General features: G+C 46.9%; 1 protein-coding gene across 2 annotated transcripts in view; it reads right to left on the bottom strand.

Annotated features, from left to right (window-relative positions):
- ADARB1 (adenosine deaminase RNA specific B1) overlaps nt 1–19,810 on the bottom strand; it is a 57,553-nt gene that overhangs the window by 29,533 nt on the left and 8,210 nt on the right. Inside the window, exons 2-3 of one of the 2 annotated variants that reach the window (XM_080632004.1) lie at nt 7,559–7,595; nt 1,037–1,111 (exon numbers count right to left, since the gene is read on the bottom strand). In XM_080632004.1, coding sequence (XP_080488130.1) covers nt 1,037–1,064 — 28 coding nt within the window. In that variant the 5' untranslated portion in view covers nt 1,065–1,111; nt 7,559–7,595. The remainder of the gene's footprint in view (nt 1–1,036; nt 1,112–7,558; nt 7,596–19,810) is intronic. The other variant, XM_080632005.1, reaches the window with a different exon arrangement.

Here is a 19,810-nt window from a genome sequence, read left to right as displayed (position 1 = left end):
CATTTCTTTTATAGCAAGGAAAAGAAAGTGTTAGCTAGCATCTTCCAGTTGAGTTCACTGTTGCACTCAAAGAACAGAAGATGCTTTCTCGTCAGCAGAAGAGTTCTGGGGTTTGGGGTGGTGATGTTTAATTTTTGGCTTTGTATTTTTAAACACAATAACCTAATTTCCTTATCTCCCTATAAAAAGAGTCTGTAACCCCTTCAGCCTGAACTACAACTCTTCTGCTCCAAGGTCTCCTACATTGCTGGGCTTTGCCAGTGATGCGCTGGTTAGCCATGGTCACTTAGGCGAAAGAGGAGCACATTTGTTATTATAGCATATTTTTACAGTCAGGCACAACACGTCAGCAAGCAGCAATGGAACGTTTCTCTTATTCATCAAAAAAGAGAGTTAAAAAGCCAACAATAGTTCAAATCTTTGTATGCTTTAGTGAGAACACTTCTCTCCACAGGATATCTTAATTATACCACGGTACTGTTAGCAGTACTGTATTAGCATATGCATCAAGATGATCACTATACTTGACTATTTCTATGCTTAAATGCGCTTCAATCATTCAGGGCTGGAACAATCAGTATTGAATAAGAATAATGAGCCACGCAAGCTCCCCTAGCTCCTCCTTTTGATTTTCCTTCCTCCATTTCTGCTTCCCCTCATTTTTTATACACTTAAATTCCATCTCCTTCATCTCACTCCTCCCTTCTGACTGGTCCCTCCCCCTTGGCATTGGCACTACTGGGATTCTCCCTCTCTTCTTCACTGCTGGTTCCAACCAGGGATGTATGTTCCTTGATTAGTCAGTTGTTGGAATTAAAATATGAGACACAAGGTATAACTAGACTAGCATCATGTCCATTTAAAACACACCTAAGGCAAAAGCTCTGATTCACTCTTCTATGCCATGGTTTAAAACATATGAAGAAGCAAATTTGTGCTTCCCAAGTTTCTTCACAGCCATCCCTGTGCTCAGGAGAAAAAGTCACCTCCATACACAACTACATAAGTGATTACTGTGCAAATGAACACATCTTACTCATGTTTTCTTCATCGTCTATATCCATTGTGAAATACTTTTGCTGGTTTCTTGGCTGGCGGAGACTGCTTCTGTCTGGAAAAGAGAGAGTGGGATAATTCAGCTTTAAGGTACCGACAATGCCATGTGAAGTATTAAATCTCTTCTCAAAGCAGCAGCCTGGGCACTGGCTTTGCTTTGGGCTGCCCGTGGGTTTTGCTCACTATTTCCCCAAAGTGCCCATTTCTGCAGCTGAAGCGCGCTCTGCAGAATGGCAAATTCCATCAGGTTTGCAAGAATTTGGGGGTTTGTATGAGGAACTGCAACGCTTTTGATCTGACAGAGTATGTAAACTACTTTAGCTCACTGCTGTTTGTTCTGGGGGTGGTTAAACTGAAAACAACATCCAATCCACTCTGCAGGTCACCACACAGACAATTCAAGCAGTCAGACCACTGCAGGTGCAGCTTCTTACCCAGCACCAAACTGATGAATGTCTGGTTTGGTTAAATACTGAGCCAAGATCCCTCCCAAAACCAAGATGATCATCAACAACTGAAAGATGTGGCCCCATAGCAAGCAAAACGTGTATTTTATTGCTTTTCTTGCAGTACCACCCGTTCCTAGACTCACTGTCACTGGGGCTGGTACATCAATGCCAAGTACCCAAGTGCCAGCAATAACTGATGAACAACAGAAATCCTCACCGAGGAAGAAGGGATGAGTGAGAGAACTGGGAAAGGAAGAGAGTTATTTTCCAGAGAAAGTCATAAGAAACACCTACGGCTTGAAGACAATGATTTCACAGAGGATGTGGGAGGAAAGGAGGACAGGATGCACTTTACTTTGATTTTCGTGGAGTGCTCCACAAATAAAGAGGCAGAGACACTGAGTTGTTGAGATTTCCTCAGTCCCAGCTGGGAAGCAACAGACTTTGGAAAGAAGACACCATCTGAGAAGGTCTGAGCCATTGTGCTAGTGCATGCCCCGAACGTGAGCACGATACATGCAGGAGTACCTATGCCACTAGTCAGTGCAACAGCTCAAGGCAGGATGGGCAGGATCACAGCCCTGTCTGATCCAGGTCCCCATCACACCTGGAAATACTTCAGATGTCACAATCCATTCCATTTTTTTCCCCCAATACATCAATTTTTAAGGCCAAAGTGTGCCATGGTTCCACTGCAGCAGCACTAGCTTGGGCATCTCTCAGCCCTGGTTGCTGTCCTGGCTAAAGCAGATGGAAAGGCAAATCAGCTTTTTTGCCTTAAAGAGATTAGAAATTCAAGCAGAACTTTTACTAACCAGGCTACTTTCGTTTGCTCTATAAAAGCTGCTTAAATTTGCTTTGCTATTCCCATAGAGAAAGCTGATTCTGACACTAATTAACTATCAGTAAGTCTATGACTTTGGGCATACTAATACTATCATCCACCCGATTATGATGTGTATCATGGACAGTATTATAGAATCATAGAATAGTCAGGGTTGGAAAGGACCTTAAGATAATCTAGTTCTAGCCCCTGCCATGGGCAGGGACACCTCACACTAAACCATGGCACCCAAGGCCTCATCCAACCCAGCCTTGAACACCACCAGGGATGGAGCATTCACAACTTCCCTGGGCAACCCATTCCAGTGCCTCACCATCCTTATAGTAAAGAACTTCCTCCTTATATCCAATCTAAACTTCCCTTGTTTAATGCACACTTTGGTGTAGCAGCAAAGAGGAAACATTCCTCTACAGAAATAGAAGCAGCAGCAGCACCCATTCTGTATAGATACACAGCTCAGACACCACCAGCACCAGTCAATAGGTGTGCCAAAGAGGTATAAAAAACGGTGCCTACAAAAAGGTGACTTCTTTTGTGGCCCATGAAAACCAAAGTTTATGCATTTCCGTGAAAGCACTGGGATTGTATTGCATCGGGATGATACCTATTTCATAGCAAGCATGGACTAACGAGGCATTCTGAAACCAGAATCAAACTCCAACATCTCCATAGTGTTACCAGCCTGCTGTACACAGTGCTGAATTTAGGAAAGGGACGCTCACTAGTCTGCAAACAACCCCTGCTAGTACCATGTACTGTCCACCACCTAAACTGTATGTCCTGTCTAACCACATCCAGGGCTTTAAAACAGGCAACTGAAGCAAGTATGAAGACTTAATGCACTTTCCCTTGAACTTATCAGCGAAGACAACAAAACCAAAGTGATGAATAAGAACCTTTTTAACTATTCATTGACACCAAAGCATATTCATCGCTTAAAAATGCAAGCACAGCAAGTATGTGTGAAAAAAGGTGGGATGCTGCTGTAAGTACTGTATTCAAGAAGATGTTCCGTTTGCCAAGCATGTGAGTTCAGGATAAATTAATGGGCTGTTGTAAGGTAGGCTCAGACCTCGCTTCATTTTCCCATTCATTTTAGCCTTGGTGACTATTTCTGCAGCACAGTATGAAGAGACCTTTTTCATACTGAAGTACTAAAGCTGCATTGCCACATTTGCACTGTATAGCATCAGCACAACTCCGGTGTAACAAGAGGAAATGAGCTGACCGTAATCAACAGGGCTTGTAATTGTCACTTTAGGTACCCCATCAAACTGGCTCCAATGACTTCTGCAGCATCTCTGTGCTCATGGGCAGAAGGCTTGGACAATGCTGAGTTACTACAGAGGTGAGAACACACAACAGTGTTCAGCTGCCCCAGACTCAGAGAGAAACCCTCCTGAGGAGCTGGGTTCTGAGTCGGGGTTCAGCACCACCTCCCCACATCTGACCATCCTGTTTCTCCAGCGTAAAGCAGAGGAAAAGCATAAAACCCCTGAAGGCATAGGTAAAGAGGAATGCCAGTTGCATCACTATGTGTATAAGTTAACGGAGACTGTTGGTGGCATTACTGAAGCTCATATGAGACAGAATTTATACCTTTTATTATTATTAACTCAAATGAACGTGCTAAACAGATTTGGGAGCATCAGTTAACATAGCCTGGAAGAAGGACAGTTGACAGAAGAGCTATAAGGTATGTAAGAGATGTGATGCGAAGAGTAATAAACCAAACAACACTTAGCTGTCTGACCACATTTCCTAATGATGTGTCCTTTCACAGTTTAACCACATTTGCTTAAGAGTGAGTCTGAATTTCTTCTTTGTATATAATGAATAAACGCATTTTTCCCAGTCCTTTCCTTATACAGAAATACACTTGAGAGCAGTCAGTGGTGCTCAGCACCTTCCTCCAGCACCCAGCACTGCAACAGCCCATCACCTCCCGTGTTGCTCTGCTTGCTGACCTGCTCTCTTGCAGGAGACACCTAGCACAGACCCCAGACTAGTAAGCCCATACTTTCCAGTGCTTTGGTTCTTCAGATGTTGTCATCTAAGCACCAAAACTCACCCTGCATAGAGCAGGAAGGGTTCCACCTATGTGGAATCTATGCCGCCTATGTGATCCCATCACATTTCAACTCAACAACATACGTTCCCACTGCAGGCATACCTACCTTCCCAGGCAAGGAAGAGCTAGAAAAAGAACTACTAACATATATATCATATTTTAACATACTAACAGATACAGATTCCTGGTGCATGGGTTCTGCAAGGATCCAGAGACTCCTCCCTTTGCTCGGCAAACAACTGCTCAACTGATCCTACTCCAAAACTGGCCTACCACAGCTCGGGTTTGACTTTGATGCCTAAAGCAAGCTGTAAAGTAAACTTGAAGTCTCTCAGAGCAGCAGAGGTGGGAAGCTATCCTGGGAAGCTGTGTATCTTTCCCTATGACTCCCTATTCCAAGCGCATCACTAAAGCAAGACAACCGCGTGCATTTTAGAGAAGTGCCACCCCACTGATTTCCATTACAATTAACTTCTAACCACCTCCTTCAACTTTTAAATGAATGAATTAGATATACTTATTCATGAAGTCCAAATAACATCTACTTCTCCTAGCAAAAAGCATCCAAACAGTATGTGTAACATGCAGGACACAGTACCTGACTGGGGCAGAGAATTTCTCAGCACTTTTCATACACATATTGATTGGAGATTAATCTTCCAAACTTGCTCCCAATGTGGTCCATAGCTACACTTGTCCCTTGGGAGCAGAGCCCAGCCCCTCCTGGCTCCATCCTCCTCTCAGGCAGTTGTAGGGAGCCATCAGGTCCCCCTGAGCCTTCTCTTCTGCAGACTGAACCCCTTCAGGTCCCTCAGCCGTTCCCCATCACACTGTGCTCCAGCCCCTGCATCAGCTCCATTGCCCTTGTCTGGATCCTCTCTAGCACCTCAATGTCTCTCAGGTTTCAACTGTACTACGCTAGTGTAGCAGAGGGAATTTTTGCCTTTAACATGGAGCAACAGACCCAAGCCCACTTGATGGCTCAACCTTCTCACTGAAGCCAAGGGATTCTGCACAGCACTACACTCTGCAACCTTAGACTACAACAGTGTCTGTTTTATTTCCCCAAGAAACTAACTGAAAGATTTCAAACTAAATGCTGTCTATAGCAAGGATGTGCTACGTGAGTACAAGAGAGATAAAACTTGTGTTTCTTTTGTTTGAATATTGTGTATTCAATGCAAGAAAAAGAAGTTGTAAAAGGCTCTTAACAGATGCCATGGTTTATCCTCATCATCATGGAAAAAACTAGATTACCTTGAATGGAAAATACAGCAACTACCCAACGTTTTATGTTAACAGAGAATGGCATATATGAAGAAAAACATAGCCTGACAGATGAGCCAAACTCAGAAGAGAGTAGAAGTCAGAAAGCTGCAGCTTTAGATATGTTTCATATGTGTTAAAAAGTGCTCTCCTTCCAAACTCTGAAAGCTAATAAAAGGAAATGTTGGGAGATGCTGAAGGATCCTGTTCCAAATACTTCTTATAAACCCAAACTAAAGTTGCACTTAGCAATGACAGGTTCAAACCTCCCCTGAAAATGCCTACAGTACAAGCCCCCGTCCATACCCTGTTCTGAGCACACAGCAATTCAAACTCTACCTTTCCGCTCTGCTCGTCGCCTTCTCCTCCTGCGTTTGCAGCGTTGCCGGAGCGCGCTGGAGACGGTCCCCATGCTGAGCGCCGCAGCTAAAGGAGGTGCCATGAGCAGCCCTGCGGTCACCACCAGCACCCCTCACGAGGCAGAGGTGTACCCTCAAAATGCCCCTGTGTTGCCTTGAGATCCCTTCACCCAGCTGAGGCCAGCTGCTCCAAGCACAGGATGCTCCAATGAATGAAAGCTGCAGCTCATCCCTACCCACCACAAGAGGCACGTGTGACAATTAACCCTTCCGTAAGTCAAAGGGACACGGAAGGGCAGTGTTCTTAGAAGGACAATAGCAAAGACATCCTCACTACTCAGTGTGGAAAGGCAAATTCCTCTTTATCTTGTTATTAAAACAGGAGGGCAACTCTTTGGTGTGGCTTCAGCCTCATGCGCATCTCAGAAACAAAGAGAGACGTTAAGTAAGGGGAAGTTTGCACATCCCAATGCATGAAACCAAACGCCTTCAGTGACCTTGGTAATTTTTCCTCTTCAGGCAGTTTCAGACGCTGCCTGAAGAGCAGGAATACAAAGCTATGGAAATCTTACAGAGCAATGTTTTAGTCACACATTTTCCAGATGAGGGTTTGTATGCTGGGTCTGAACAAGAGACTTGCCAATGCCAACGTTAACTGTGGCATTTCCCAGCCTGTTTACAAACAAAAAAAGCAACACGTGACATTATGGGATAATGGGATATTATAATAACGTGGATTATGTGGAGGGTGAGGTATCTGTATCTACACAGCCTTGAAGGAAAGGCACCACTGATAGAGAGGAAAAGGGGGAAAACACTCCTTAGGGAGAATTCATTTTGCTCCTTGGAGCAAACAGCACGCTTTGCAGAAAGCAAGGCAGCAGCCTATGATCCTATGAGTGCTTCAAGTTTCGTGTACTGCAGCAATACTGAAGCTAAACTACAGCAACCACCACCACTGTTACAGGCTAATTACAGCCTCAGCATCGCTCAGCACAGCCAACCTAAACCACAAAGCTGCTGGGGCACCAGGCACCCCAGGGGCCCCCATACCGTGTGCCTCAGCCTGCAGGTCAGCTCCTCGGGGGGTGAAACCCACTCCAACAGCACCATCTACTGCCACACGACCCAAAGAACTGATTTTACACCTCTTGCTCCCTTGACCCAGTGCAGAGCCTAGCCCCAAATTAGGAATAACTGACAATGTTTATAGCTGCATTCTGCAGTAAACTGGCTTGTAATGTAGATCTATTATGAAGTTTTATTGGGGCCAATCTGCAGGCAGAAAGGGAAGTCATGTTTTGTAACAGAGTGAGCTATTTTAACAGTGTTTTCCTGTTTCTGAACTGGACTGATCCACTGAAGGGATTCGGTGACAAACACAACAGTTTTATACGAGTAATAAAGTTTAAAAGAGCTCTTTAAATGCATTCAGATGAATCCCCTGCTCCAAGTTCTGATCTGAATGCGGCAATCAGAACACAAAGAATATCATGATAAGAGCTTTGCTTACCTTTTTAACTGTTAGAGACACATGCTGATCCTGCAACCTGGAAAAAGAGGAAACACAGGATTTGTTTCTTTTCCAGATTTAAGCGCATGACAAATAGCAACTCAAACCTTAAAAGCGACAAATTGCTGGTTCTGCAAGAACAAACAGTACCTAATGCACATCCACAGTCCCAGAGCCACCTCCCCTGTAATCCCAGCAAAGAGAGAGGAAGAAACAATTGTGGACATTCCCAGCTGGAAAAATAAACAGTAATGAAACCAAGTTAATCAAGACTGGAGATGCGTGGGGCCAGGGGAAACATCCCATCAGTACAAGCAGCTGTCGAGCAGAACACCATGTGCAACCTCGGCACCTTCGAGCCGTAAAGGTCAGCAAAAACTGTGGCCAGTAATAGCTGAAGACTAAAATCAGCTTCCGTGTTAGCACAGGCAACGTATCCCGCAGGAAAAACACCACCTTCCAGTACAACCCCCTTTTCAAACACCAGTTTCTTGACGCTGCTGGCATCAGTGACGGCAAAACTGGAAGATCCCTCAAGTACCAGCAATGGGGTGGGAAAGAAACGGCAGATGTAGGGTAAGGAGGATACAGGGTAACGGGAAGGACTAATAATACAAGAAACTGTCTTTATTTCCATGAATACACATAGAGTGCCGGCTGTTCCAACAGGAGCAGATGGCTTTATTTTTGTAGATAACCTCCTAATTATAAGAAAATACGTGACTTCATCAGTGTGCAGCTCACACTGTTCTAAACCGGCCCAGCAAATCCCAGAAGCTGCTCCCAAAGGAACAGGCTGTTTCAGTCAAGCAGCTACAACCTGCAGAGAAACACACAGCGTTACAGCTGAGCAGAGTGCCAGCATCACCTGTACCGGTAAAGGATTCGGGTATTTGCACCTTGGGAAGCCAAAAATCCTCCGCTGTGACACTGCCCACAAGAGGGTGCTGGCACCCTACAAAACCTTCCCTATATACAAGTTACGCAGCGAGACAATACAAACTGATGGATGCATCAAGAGTGTCTTAAACCGGACTGGATAACTTAAGCAAGAAGAGATCTGACAAGATATTTGAATACCGTATACTAGAAGATTCTGCTGCTCTCTGGGGAGACCCCCCCTGCAGTCCTGATCCAGCTCTGGGGCAACAGCACAAGAGGGATGTGGAGCTGCTGGAGCGAGGCCAGAGGAGGCCATGGAGATGCTGCGAGGGCTGGAGCAGCTCTGCTCTGGAGCCAGGCAGAGAGAGCTGGGCTGGGGCAGCCTGGAGAAGAGAAGGCTCCTGAAGGGGAGACCTTAGAGCAGCTCCAGTGCCTAAAGGGGCTGCAGGAAACCTGGAGAGGGGCTTGGGACAAGGGCCTGTAGGGGCAGGCCAAGGGGAATGGCTTTAACCTGCCAGAACAGGGGAGACTGAGATGAGCTCTTAGGCAGAAGCTCTTCCCTGTGAGGGTGCTGAGGCGCTGGCACAGGGTGCCCAGAGAAGCTGTGGCTGCCCCATCCCTGGCAGTGTTCAAGGCCAGGTTGGACACAGGGGCTTGGAGCAAGCTGCTCCAGTGGAAGGGGTCCCTGCCCATGACAGGGGTTGGAGCTGGAGGAGCTTTAAGGTCCCTTCCAACCCAAACCAGGCTGGGATTCTGTGACAGTTGCATTAATTCAGTCTCCAGGTTTTTTTTCCAAAGACATTTCAATTTCCCAACATTTCATGGTGGCATTTTCCAATAATCCTGGAAAAGATGCCAATAATAATTGGGTTTTAGCGTGAAGTAGTGAAAATACCTGGAAAGCCCAACACAGCCTCAACTGCAGTCAGCTTCCCGTGCTGCAACAGACTACACTCAAGCCCACCAAATGGGAATACTGTATTTACAGCGCAATGATTTACCATTTCCTCTAATTTTTCCCAACCTAGCAGCCTATATCCACTAAAACCTCTTCCAAACCCTTGGAATATAAGCTACAAACAATGTTTGACATGGAATTCTGATATTTGTGGCACCAAAAAAAGGGTTATTTTTAAAGAGTTTTTGATAATTCCCTTTCTAATAATAATTCTTTCTTTCATTTAAAGCAATGAGCATTGCTTTAAATAAAGTCATAATTAAACCTGAGACAACAAATTGCTAGTAGTTTTTAACTAGGTTTTTATGCTATTACAACATCCAGTTGCTTCACAAACTGTTATTCCTTGTATTACCCCAGTCAATCATTCCCTGAGTTTCAAACAAACAGAATTCATGAGACTTGGAACTTAAACTAAGTTTACTGTAACTAAGTACAAAAAGCCTTTATATATTGACAGCTGTGGGCAGTTTTACAGGGTAAGAACCAGCCCACAGGCATGAGGCATAAGGAACAGCATTAAAGTCCAGCTTAAAAACGTATCTATAGGGAAAACCCAGACGTTTCTTCTCTAACGCTTCATTTTCTAGCTGGCAAACTGCAGCAGTCCAAGAGCAAGAGCTGGGTATTGCTTTCTTCTGCATGGCACAGCCATGCTGAACTTTAAGACACCACGTTCCTTCTCAGCTTCAGGAAAGAAGATGCTTTATGTTTTCTTGCTTAGAAAACCACTTCTATTTTAATCTCCATCATACTCGGCTTTTGCAGCAGGCAGGGCAATGCGGGCAGACGCCAGCTGAGGGCTCCAAGGGTGCTCATTCAGCAGAGGATGGCTCTGTCCCCAGTTCTTGTGGCTCACACCAATGTCAGCAGCAGAAAAGGCCCCTGTGAAGCAGGCTCCAGCCCAGAGCCTGTAGTTTGGCACTAACCCCCTTCACTGGCAAGCGTGGGCTGACAAAGCCAGCTTCACTGCTCAAGGACTGGGAGCAGTAAAGATGGGTAGAGATGAAAAATGAGACTTGGGACACCTTAAACCAGTGAAGATGCTAAACTGGAAAGAAAGGGAAGTAACACTATGTTACAAAAGACAGTGATGAACCTCTCATCTCCAGCACATCCTGCCTGGAGGCAGATGGGTAATTCAAGGCTTGCACAAGTCATAGATGCTTCCCTTTGGCAGGACAAGGGGAATGGCCTTAGATGATAGAGAGGAGATTGAGATGAGCTCTTAGGCAGAAGCTCTTCCCTGTGAGGGTGCTGAGGCGCTGGCACAGGGTGCCCAGAGAAGCTGTGGCTGCCCCATCCCTGGCAGTGTTCAAGGCCAGGTTGGACACAGGGGCTTGGAGCAAGCTGCTCCAGTGGAAGGTGTCCCTGCCTGTGGCAGGGGGTTGGAGCTGGAGGAGCTTTGAGGTCCCTTCCAACCCAACCCATTCCATAGTTCTATGATTGTATAGCTTAACATTAGAGTTCACAAATCAATGGCTGTAAAAGATGCAAAATAATTATCACCGAGTTTAACAAGTGTTCCAAACTGTGAGATCGCACCCTGCATTAAGGATGTATGAGTCTCTTCTCTAGCCTTTACTATGGGAAGTCACTCCCCACAGACTTCACTGCTTCAGGACCTCCGCCACAACACACTTTATTCAGAGACTTTTAAACACATGATGCCAGGAGAAAAGCAAAGTGCTGCTGTCAGCTCCCTCCAGCCTCCTGCTGCAGCAAGCTGAGAGATGGACCAGCCATGAGCAAAGGTGGGATGAAGCATGCTCGCTGTGACAGAAACCAAGGTTACCTGACAGAGATCAAATGACACAAAGGAGATTAAACCCCCCTCCTGCCAACAAGATCCAAGGGGCACAGGCATCCCCACACACACAAACAACTGCAGGAAAAAGCATCTTATGTAGCCCAGCCGATAAATTGCATTAGCTTTATCAGTGGAAGATTAGAGGGCAACTTGATTGCAGGTTATAGCACCTCTAAGAAGATAAAACAGCAGAAGAGGGTGCTGCGACTTCAATAGAAAGCGTACGCCGAGATAACACATACAGGCTGGAAACAGGGCTTAACACGGATACTGTTTGTGCACATTTTGGGGTTAGCCTTTGAGCTGAATCCCGATGCTAACCATTCCCCATGAGCCTGCAGCTCGCCAACAGCTTCCCCCCCTACCGGGAGAAACAGCACGAAACTGCATCCACTGCGCACAAAAAGCCAGGAAGCACAAATTAAACCAGGAAACAAAAGCTCTGGGTTGCGTGTGTGTACCAAAAGCCCGGGCACCCAACAGCAGCAGCCACCCTACCCCGCCAGAGAGGTTGTGGTCCCTGCCCGTGCCTGCTATAGTATGATGATTATTGTTATTACTATTATTATTATTCAAATAAATGTTATGCATTTAACATTAGGAGGGTTTCAAAGCTCCTTAATCCTTTGGCTTTACCTTGCACATGACAGGAACTCCATGCACAGGGAAGTTAAGAGCCTGTGGGAGAAAAATGAGTCACGTTGTTTTCCCAAACAAAGGCTCAGGGTGTGAGTAGCTGGAAATCACGTTTCCGGGTCAGTTGCTTTCTCCCTGCTTCCCTATTTGTACATACAGGCCCATTTTGTGCTCCAGGCTGAGCTGGAGACTGCAGGAGAGCGATGCAGGGATAGAGCCCCAAGGGAGCTGGGAAGGGAAGAGCTGCCAAAGGCTGCACAGAGCCGTAACTTGTATCCTTCCCTTGCACGCAGGATCACTCCCATCCCAGCACACACCAGTCTCCCCCAGCATCCCAGCCCAGCTGCAGCTCTTCTCAAAGCCCAACCTTGGGGCTCAGCCACAAGCAAGGACTCTGACCTACCCGCAGGCACATGGTGGTCCTTGCAAGGAAAAGGGAGCCAAGAGACCTGTGTCTGCATCTTACACTGGGTCTACTTCCCCACAGAGGCCTGCTCTCGGACCATCACAGCAGGCACGGTGAGCACACGGCAGCAGCCTCGGCAAGCTGAACTCAAAGCACCCCGTGTTTATCACTCAAGTCTAACCAGCAGCCTGCATTCCCATGGTGGGATTCTGGATGCGTGTATCACTGCAGTGCTTCTGGAAGAACCAGCTGCTGGACTTCTAAGAACATGAAAGCATCACCTTTCACTTCTAAAATCACCTTTCTGCTTTTCCCCCATGACAAATACGATGAACTTTATCATATGGAGTAGATAAATTTCAAGTTAACTCTTGAGAGGGCTCCACTCTCTGTCAGTCTTCTGGAAGCCTTCCTCTGGATCCAGCGGCTGCAGCTGGCTGTTTGGGATCTCTCTAACCCAAGCGTGATTCAAACCTGAAACAACTACTTGCAGAGTAGTTGTGTTATTCAATATCAAATATCTGCATGTTAGAAAAAAAACCACCACCAACCACACTTATGGTGTAAAATCTGACTTTCATCACCACTCTGGTGTGTGGGCAGAGTGTTTGCCATCACAGAACATTAGACATTTTACAGCCACGTTGTGCAGAAATGGTACTTACCACCTTCTTACTCAAGAAATTGTAATACATCCCTGAGTCTCACAAGACCAGCAAGGGAAACACCCAGTAGAGACTGGATAGGGCAGGAGGAGAGCAGGAAATAGAATCATAGAATCATAGAATAGGTAGGGTTGGAAAGGACCTTAAGATCATCCAGTTCCAACCCCCTGCCATGGGCAGGGACACCTCACACTAAACCATGGCACCCAAGGCTCTGTCCAACCTGGCCTTGAACCCCGCCAGGGATGGAGCATTCACAGCCTCCCTGGGCAACCCATTCCAGTGCCTCACCACCCTCACAGTAAAGAATTTCTTCTTTGTATCCAATCTAAACTTCCCCTGTTTCAGTTTGAACCCGTTATCCCTTGTCCTGTCACTACAGTCCCTGATGAAGAGTCCCTCCCCAGCATCCTTGTAGGCCCCCTTCAGATACTGGAAGCTGCTCTGAGGTCTCCACGCAGCCTTCTCTTCTCCAGGCTGAACAGCCCCAACTTTCTCAGCCTGTCTTCATACAGGAGGTGCTCCAGCCCCTGATCATCCTCGTGGCCTCCTCTGGACTTGTTCCAACAGTTCCAAGTCCTTTTTATGTTGAGGACACCAGAACTGCACACAATGCTCCAAGTGAGGTCTCACGAGAGCAGAGCAGAGGGGCAGGATCACCTCCTTCGACCTGCTGGTCACGCTCCTCTTGATGCAGCCCAGGATACGGTTGCTTTCTGGGCTGCGAGCGCACACTGCAGCCGGCTCATGTTCATTTTCTCATCGACCAACACCCCCAAGTCCTTCTCTGCAGGGCTGCTCTGAATCTCTTCTCTAAAGAAGGAGGACGCTGGCATGCCCCAAGCTCTGCTCAGGGTGGCATGTCCTGAACAACCCCTTGGCTTGCATTACCTGCATAGAGGAAAAGGTTGGAAAAGGTTTGTGTGTCCTGATTGTTGAGTAGAAGCCACAGCTGAGGGCAACTGGACCAGAACTTGTGAATGTATCAAGACAGTGACTTGAGACTGCAGAAGATGAATTCGATTCAGTGCTCCATAGGCTGAGTTGTCAGTAGGTAACTCATACATGCATCTTCATTTGTCTTTCTGAGTTTAGATAAACACCTTTTCAGATACTGTAACATCTCTTGCTGAATAGTAAAAGTTGCTCCTGATAGTCAAAGGAAATGAGGCTAATGAGTAGAAATACCTACACTTACTATACCTACTAAATAACTGGCCTAGTGGAAGACGTTCCTGCCTGTGGCAGGGGATTGGAACTGGATGATCTTTAAGGTCCCTTCCCACTCAAACCAGTCTGGGACTCTGTGAAAACAGAGGTAAACACAAAATACACTGTTTAAGACTGAAGACAGAGCTCAGCAAAACCCCCTAATACAGGATCCAGCTGATCCCATAAACCAAAACAATGAAATGGCAGGGCACAAAGATCAGGCTTTTGCCACCAAAGCTTCGCTTCTCCAAGTACAAGCCTCTTATAACCTCATGGGAACTTTGGGGTTGACTCTCCCCTTGATTAACAGAGAAAACACCAGTTCTCTGACTTAACTACCACAGGTCAAAGCAAACACCGTTTCCAGTTCCTAGCTAGCAAATCTCTTTGTTCTTATGTCAAACACTGCCCTTTTCCATATGGGTTTTGGGGGATGGTTTCTCCACCCTTTGTGCATTTATAGGCAGAAGCCCTTTCCGAATTCATTACTGTTCCTTGAAAGCAGGAGGTTATAGGTACTTAAATAGTAGTTGCCCCCAGAATTATAGGCAGGAACAGCTACTAGAAGTCATGTTAGAAAAGAGGGGTGAAGAAACTTTAGTCTTAGTAAAAGGACAGAAGTGTAAGTCTCATTTCCCCCCTCCGCGAGCTAGTCCAATCTAAGCTTTAATACTGGGTGAGAGAAGAGGTGTTTCAGTTCCACATATTGACCTTCAGATGCTATTTTTAATACAATTTAGTGTAATTACAACACCCTGGTGGGGTTTTTTGTTGTTCCCACATCAGCTCCTCAACCTCAGTACTTCCATGCTGTCAGTGTCTGTATTCCCTACATAGTGGTAAAGTCTATACTTCTTCTCCTGTGACGGGACTTCATTTTGAACCCACAAATGTGGTTTGCTGATTCATTAGCAGCCTTATCCCTATGCTAACTGGGAAAGCTGCAGAAATACTTCTGGTGGAAGATGCAAAAATTGATTTTTAGAAGTAAAAAAACCCCCGCTTTCAATGGGAACTGATTCCTCTATATATTAGTAGAGGCAGCTCTTAAGTAAGACTGGCCAAAAAGAAAGCCTTGCTGAGCAACAGCAGGAGATCGAGCTTTGGGAGGACACCAGTGGTCAAACTATGAATCCTCAGTTTACTGGAGATGCAGTGCATCAGGGAAACACTGGTTAGAAGCAGCAGTACTGACCTCATCTGGACTATGTTCCCCTGTCAAGAAATGGCACATCTTTCGTAACAGTAACCAGCAGTCAGATGGGAAAGGATGGAGTTAGAGTTAACACCACTTGTATATATAGATCATAGAATCATAGAATAGTCAGGCTTGGAAAGGACCTTGAGATCATCCAGTTCCAACCCCCCTGCCATGGGCAGGGACACCTCACACTAAACCATGGCACCCAAGGCTCTGTCCAACCTGGCCTTGAACACCCCCAGGGATGGAGCATTCACAACCTCCCTGGGCAACCCATTCCAGTGCCTCACCACCCTCTCAGTAAAGAATTTCTTCCTTAGATCCAATCTAAGCTTCCCCTGTTTCAGTTTGAACCCGTTACCCCTTGTCCTGTCACTACAGTCCCTGATGAAGAGTCCATCCCCAGCATCCTTGTACATCAATACAGTATTTGATATAACATCATCGTAATTAACTAATTCTGCAGAGACGATGGCAACTTTACAGAACCACAGTCTGGTTTGTGTTAGAAGGGACCTTAAAGCTCATCCAGGAGCTCGTCCTGCCACAGGCAGGGACCCCTTCCACTGGAGCAGCTTGCTCCAAGCCCCTGTGTCCAACCTGGCCTTGAACACTGCCAGGGATGGGGCAGCCACAGCTTCTCTGGGCACCCTGGGCCAGCGCCTCAGCACCCTCACAGGGAAGAGCTTCTGCCTAAGAGCTCATCTCAATCTCCCCTGTTCTGGCAGGTTAAAGCCATTCCCCTTGGCCTGTCCCTACAGGCCCTTGTCCCAAGCCCCTCTCCAGCTTTCCTGTAGCCCCTTTAGGCACTGGAGCTGCTCTCAGGTCTCCCCTTCAGGAGCCTTCTCTTCTCCAGGCTGACCCAGCCCAGCTCTCTCAGCCTGGCTCCAGAGCAGAGCTGCTCCAGCCCTCGCAGCATCTCTGTGGGCCACCAGATTGAAAGGGCTCAAAAGGAGAGAGGCCAGAGTCCTGCCAGAGGGGACACTCTCTTGGGGAGGGGGGGTGAAATTACCAATACAAGAGGATTATTTATATTGTGATCTTGCACGGCAAAATCACACACAGGACCCTGCCCATCTTTGCCATCCCTTGCAAATCAGCATCATGTCAAAGCAGAAGGCAAGTAGGGAAGGACTACAGGGCACAGGGAATTCAAAGGAAGCCTCCCACGAGCTGCTCTAACAGCACAAATCAGAGTACGACTGTTCCAAATACAGAAGGGAGAGAAAGAAATGGAAGCAATTATGTGTCCTGGAAGGCAGCGCTGCACGGAACCAAAGGAGGCTTTTTGTCTGAAGGCAAGAAATAATCAATGCTTTTCAGGCAAAATTATACCTGCTGCAAGTGATGGCAGAGCAGGGATTTCGCTGCATTAAGCCATGAGCACCTTTACTCCTCTGCAGCCTTTCAGAAAGCATTTCCAAGTGGCCCCAGGAGGGCAGGAGCTGGCCATGGAAGGAAGGATGGAAAGGTGGGGACAAAGGGCACCTTGCTGAGCTACATCTCTTGGTTGTATTTCCTTCCACTGCAGCCAAAACCACAGCAGTGTGGTGGCATCCAAGCTGCCTGCTGTGGTACGGGATGCTGCTGCCATCCTCCCCACCTCACGGGGCATGGACATAGCTGCACCACCACCACAGGCCTCCTCCTTCTCTGCCACTTCCCACACATACACCAACACGCACATAAGGTCTAAATAGGTCCTGAAGGAATTAAAACCGGCAGGAGATGAACGGAGGAATGAGCACTGCTGCTGTGCTGCAAATGCTCTTGCACCAGGGTGGAAACTCCCCATTCCCCTGGCACACAGACACAGGGAAGACATCAAGCTTGCTTCAAGTCCATGACAACAGAATGGCAGAGTGGAAGAGCCACACTAAGACCACCCCAGCCACCAAAGCAAACAGTATCTCAGTCCATACATGAAGAAGCCACGTTAGTGAGTGCAATTCAGATTATGCACCTACTTTAGTAATGTTCCACTGCATCTGAGTTATTTTTAGACTGAAACCGTTATTCTGGACAAAGCATCCAACATAAAACATTATACATATTCATGTATTTCATATACATGCATATACTACACACCTCTTCTGCGGTGTAAAGAAGCAGCTATTGATTTAGGAACACAGGGAGTTGGCTTTCCTCTGAAGGACAACCTAAGCGACATGAGCACACTAAACAAGAAACCAAGACTTGAGCTCTGTGAGATGAAAACCTCCAATGAACATACCAGCAGCACCCTAACACAGCTCCAAAAGTCATTGATTCAAGCTATCCCTCTGCACCACGCAATTAAGTAGTGTCCATTACCAGTGCTGCCAGGATAAAGGACACCTGAAGCCCAGCAAACTGCTCCAGCAAGAGGAGTTTGCATGTGTTGTAAGTGCCACGGGAGGTAAAAATACACATTTATACTCACTTTCCCAGACTTCTGCACACGTGGGGGGAGATGACGTTTCCAGACTGCTCAGAGGGCTGGGCTGTGCCCATATTTCACAGGACAACCATATCAGAGGGACCTATACCAGTCTCAGAACCATCACTGTCAACCTTCCCCAATGCAAAAAGCGGGTTATGGGTATAGTTAAGACTTACACATGGTTATAGGTAAAGGGCATGAGCAGGAGATACTTTTACAGAGGCAGTGCTGTATTCTATACTGAACAATTCACTCACATTTTGTTAGGGCAGGCCAATGTCTAGCTGTTCTTCTGGGTCTCCTTATCAAAGCAAGCCTGCAGCTAAATGGACAGTGGAATGCCTACATCTTCCCAGGAAAAGGAATTACCCTGTCCTGATTAATACAACTTATGTCCCATTTGGATTATAGCAAATGTACTCAACCTAAGCAAGAAACCACAAGAAGGCAGTAAGATATGCATTCCAGGGAGAAGCATGAATGCCAAAGCCAAAACCTTCCCTAATGGTGAGAAGCTATGTTACACTTGAAGATAACAGGAGAAAAATTCCTTTCCCTACTTCCTGCCATCACAGCCTAGAAGCTATGACCTTCAAAATACTGGCTTTTTTCCTATAGGATTCAAAGCAGCCTGCTTCATACAAGCTGTCTATAGACCAGGTGATACCTGGCAAGAGAATCCTAGGATCACAGAATGATTTAGGTTGGAAAGGACCTTAAAGAATAAAAGTCAATAGCCATATTCCTCAACAAAGCTTTCGCTGCAAGAATCAAATGCTTTATTTTTGGCTCTTCCACACAACGCAAGCAGGAGCAGCTACTTAGAAAACGTTCCACAGCTGTCACAGAAGGTTGCTTAAGAGTGGAAAGCCAACTTTTCTTTCAAGTAAAAGTCTTGAATGAATTATGGGCAAGGAACAAAAGACCAAAACTAGAGCAAAGGACAACTTTTTCAATGCTGAAGGAGCCAGCCAGGACATCACAAATCATAGAACCATGGACTAGTTTGTGTTGAAGGGACCTTAAAGCTCATCCAGTTCCAACCCCCTGCCACAGGCAGGGACACCTTCCACTAGAGCAGCTTGCTCCAAGCCCCTGTGTCCAACCTGGCCTTGAGCACTGCCAGGGATGGGGCAGCCACAGCTTCTCTGGCTCTAATGCTGAGAGAACCCAGGTATGTTCATAACAGGGCTGGCAAAACCAGCCTCAGAAGTATCGTGGTTCACGGACTGGGATCTCACCTCCTGACTGCTGGACCAGACTGACCTTACGCAAAAAGCAGGCAGCTTTGCCTAAGGAATACTGCACGAGGAGGCCAAAGGAAATGGAAAATGAACAGTGGAGCTGGGAACACTCTAACAGTGTTGAGCACTATGTGAGCTACAGAAAAGCCAGCGATCGTGAGCTGAAATGCAGTGAAGGGAGAAAAGAACATGGAATTATAGGAACACGAGCTGTATTTACTTAGGGTATATTATATTTACCCCATCTCCATGGCCTAACGTTCAAAGTTCATATTTCTGGCGTGCTGAAGCTCCCAGGAGCATGAGGATCATCATGAGATCTGCTGCATGCAGCAACCAGACCTGGTACCTCTGGCAAACTGGGGTGAGCCACCTACATCCAAAGCGAGACATCAGGTCTGCTCCCATGCCACACACAGCTCCAACGCTGGAATACGAGGGAACCGGCAGGCTGGAGCCTCCGTGCAGGGCTCCTAAGGAAGGACCGGGCAGCCGCGGCCCCGCTCGGCACCACGGAGAGCTCCCTCGCTCCCTCCATCGCCGCAGCATCAGCACCGGGGAAGGCTGCGGGACAGCCTCATTCCCTGCCGCTTTCCCGACGGCTCAGCGAGGCTTGAGGCCCGAGGGGAGGTATTGCGAACCTCCTGCGCGGGGAGGCGGACAGATGGCAATCACCGCCTCGGCCTTTTCAAGGCGATGAACCTGCCTAGAAGGGAAAATATCGAAGTTTGCCATCAGTCGTTTTGCTTTCAAAGCAGGAACCCCCCCCCCCCCCCCCCCGTTTCACAGATTCCAAGGAATCTGTACACGGAAAAA

The sequence above is a fragment of the Psittacula echo genome (genome assembly GCF_963264785.1).
Source record: "Psittacula echo genome assembly, chromosome: 20".
Lineage (NCBI taxonomy): Eukaryota > Metazoa > Chordata > Aves > Psittaciformes > Psittacidae > Psittacula > Psittacula echo.
The sequence above is the reverse complement of the archived record's forward strand: the minus strand, read 5'-3'. Positions and strand labels throughout refer to the sequence as shown.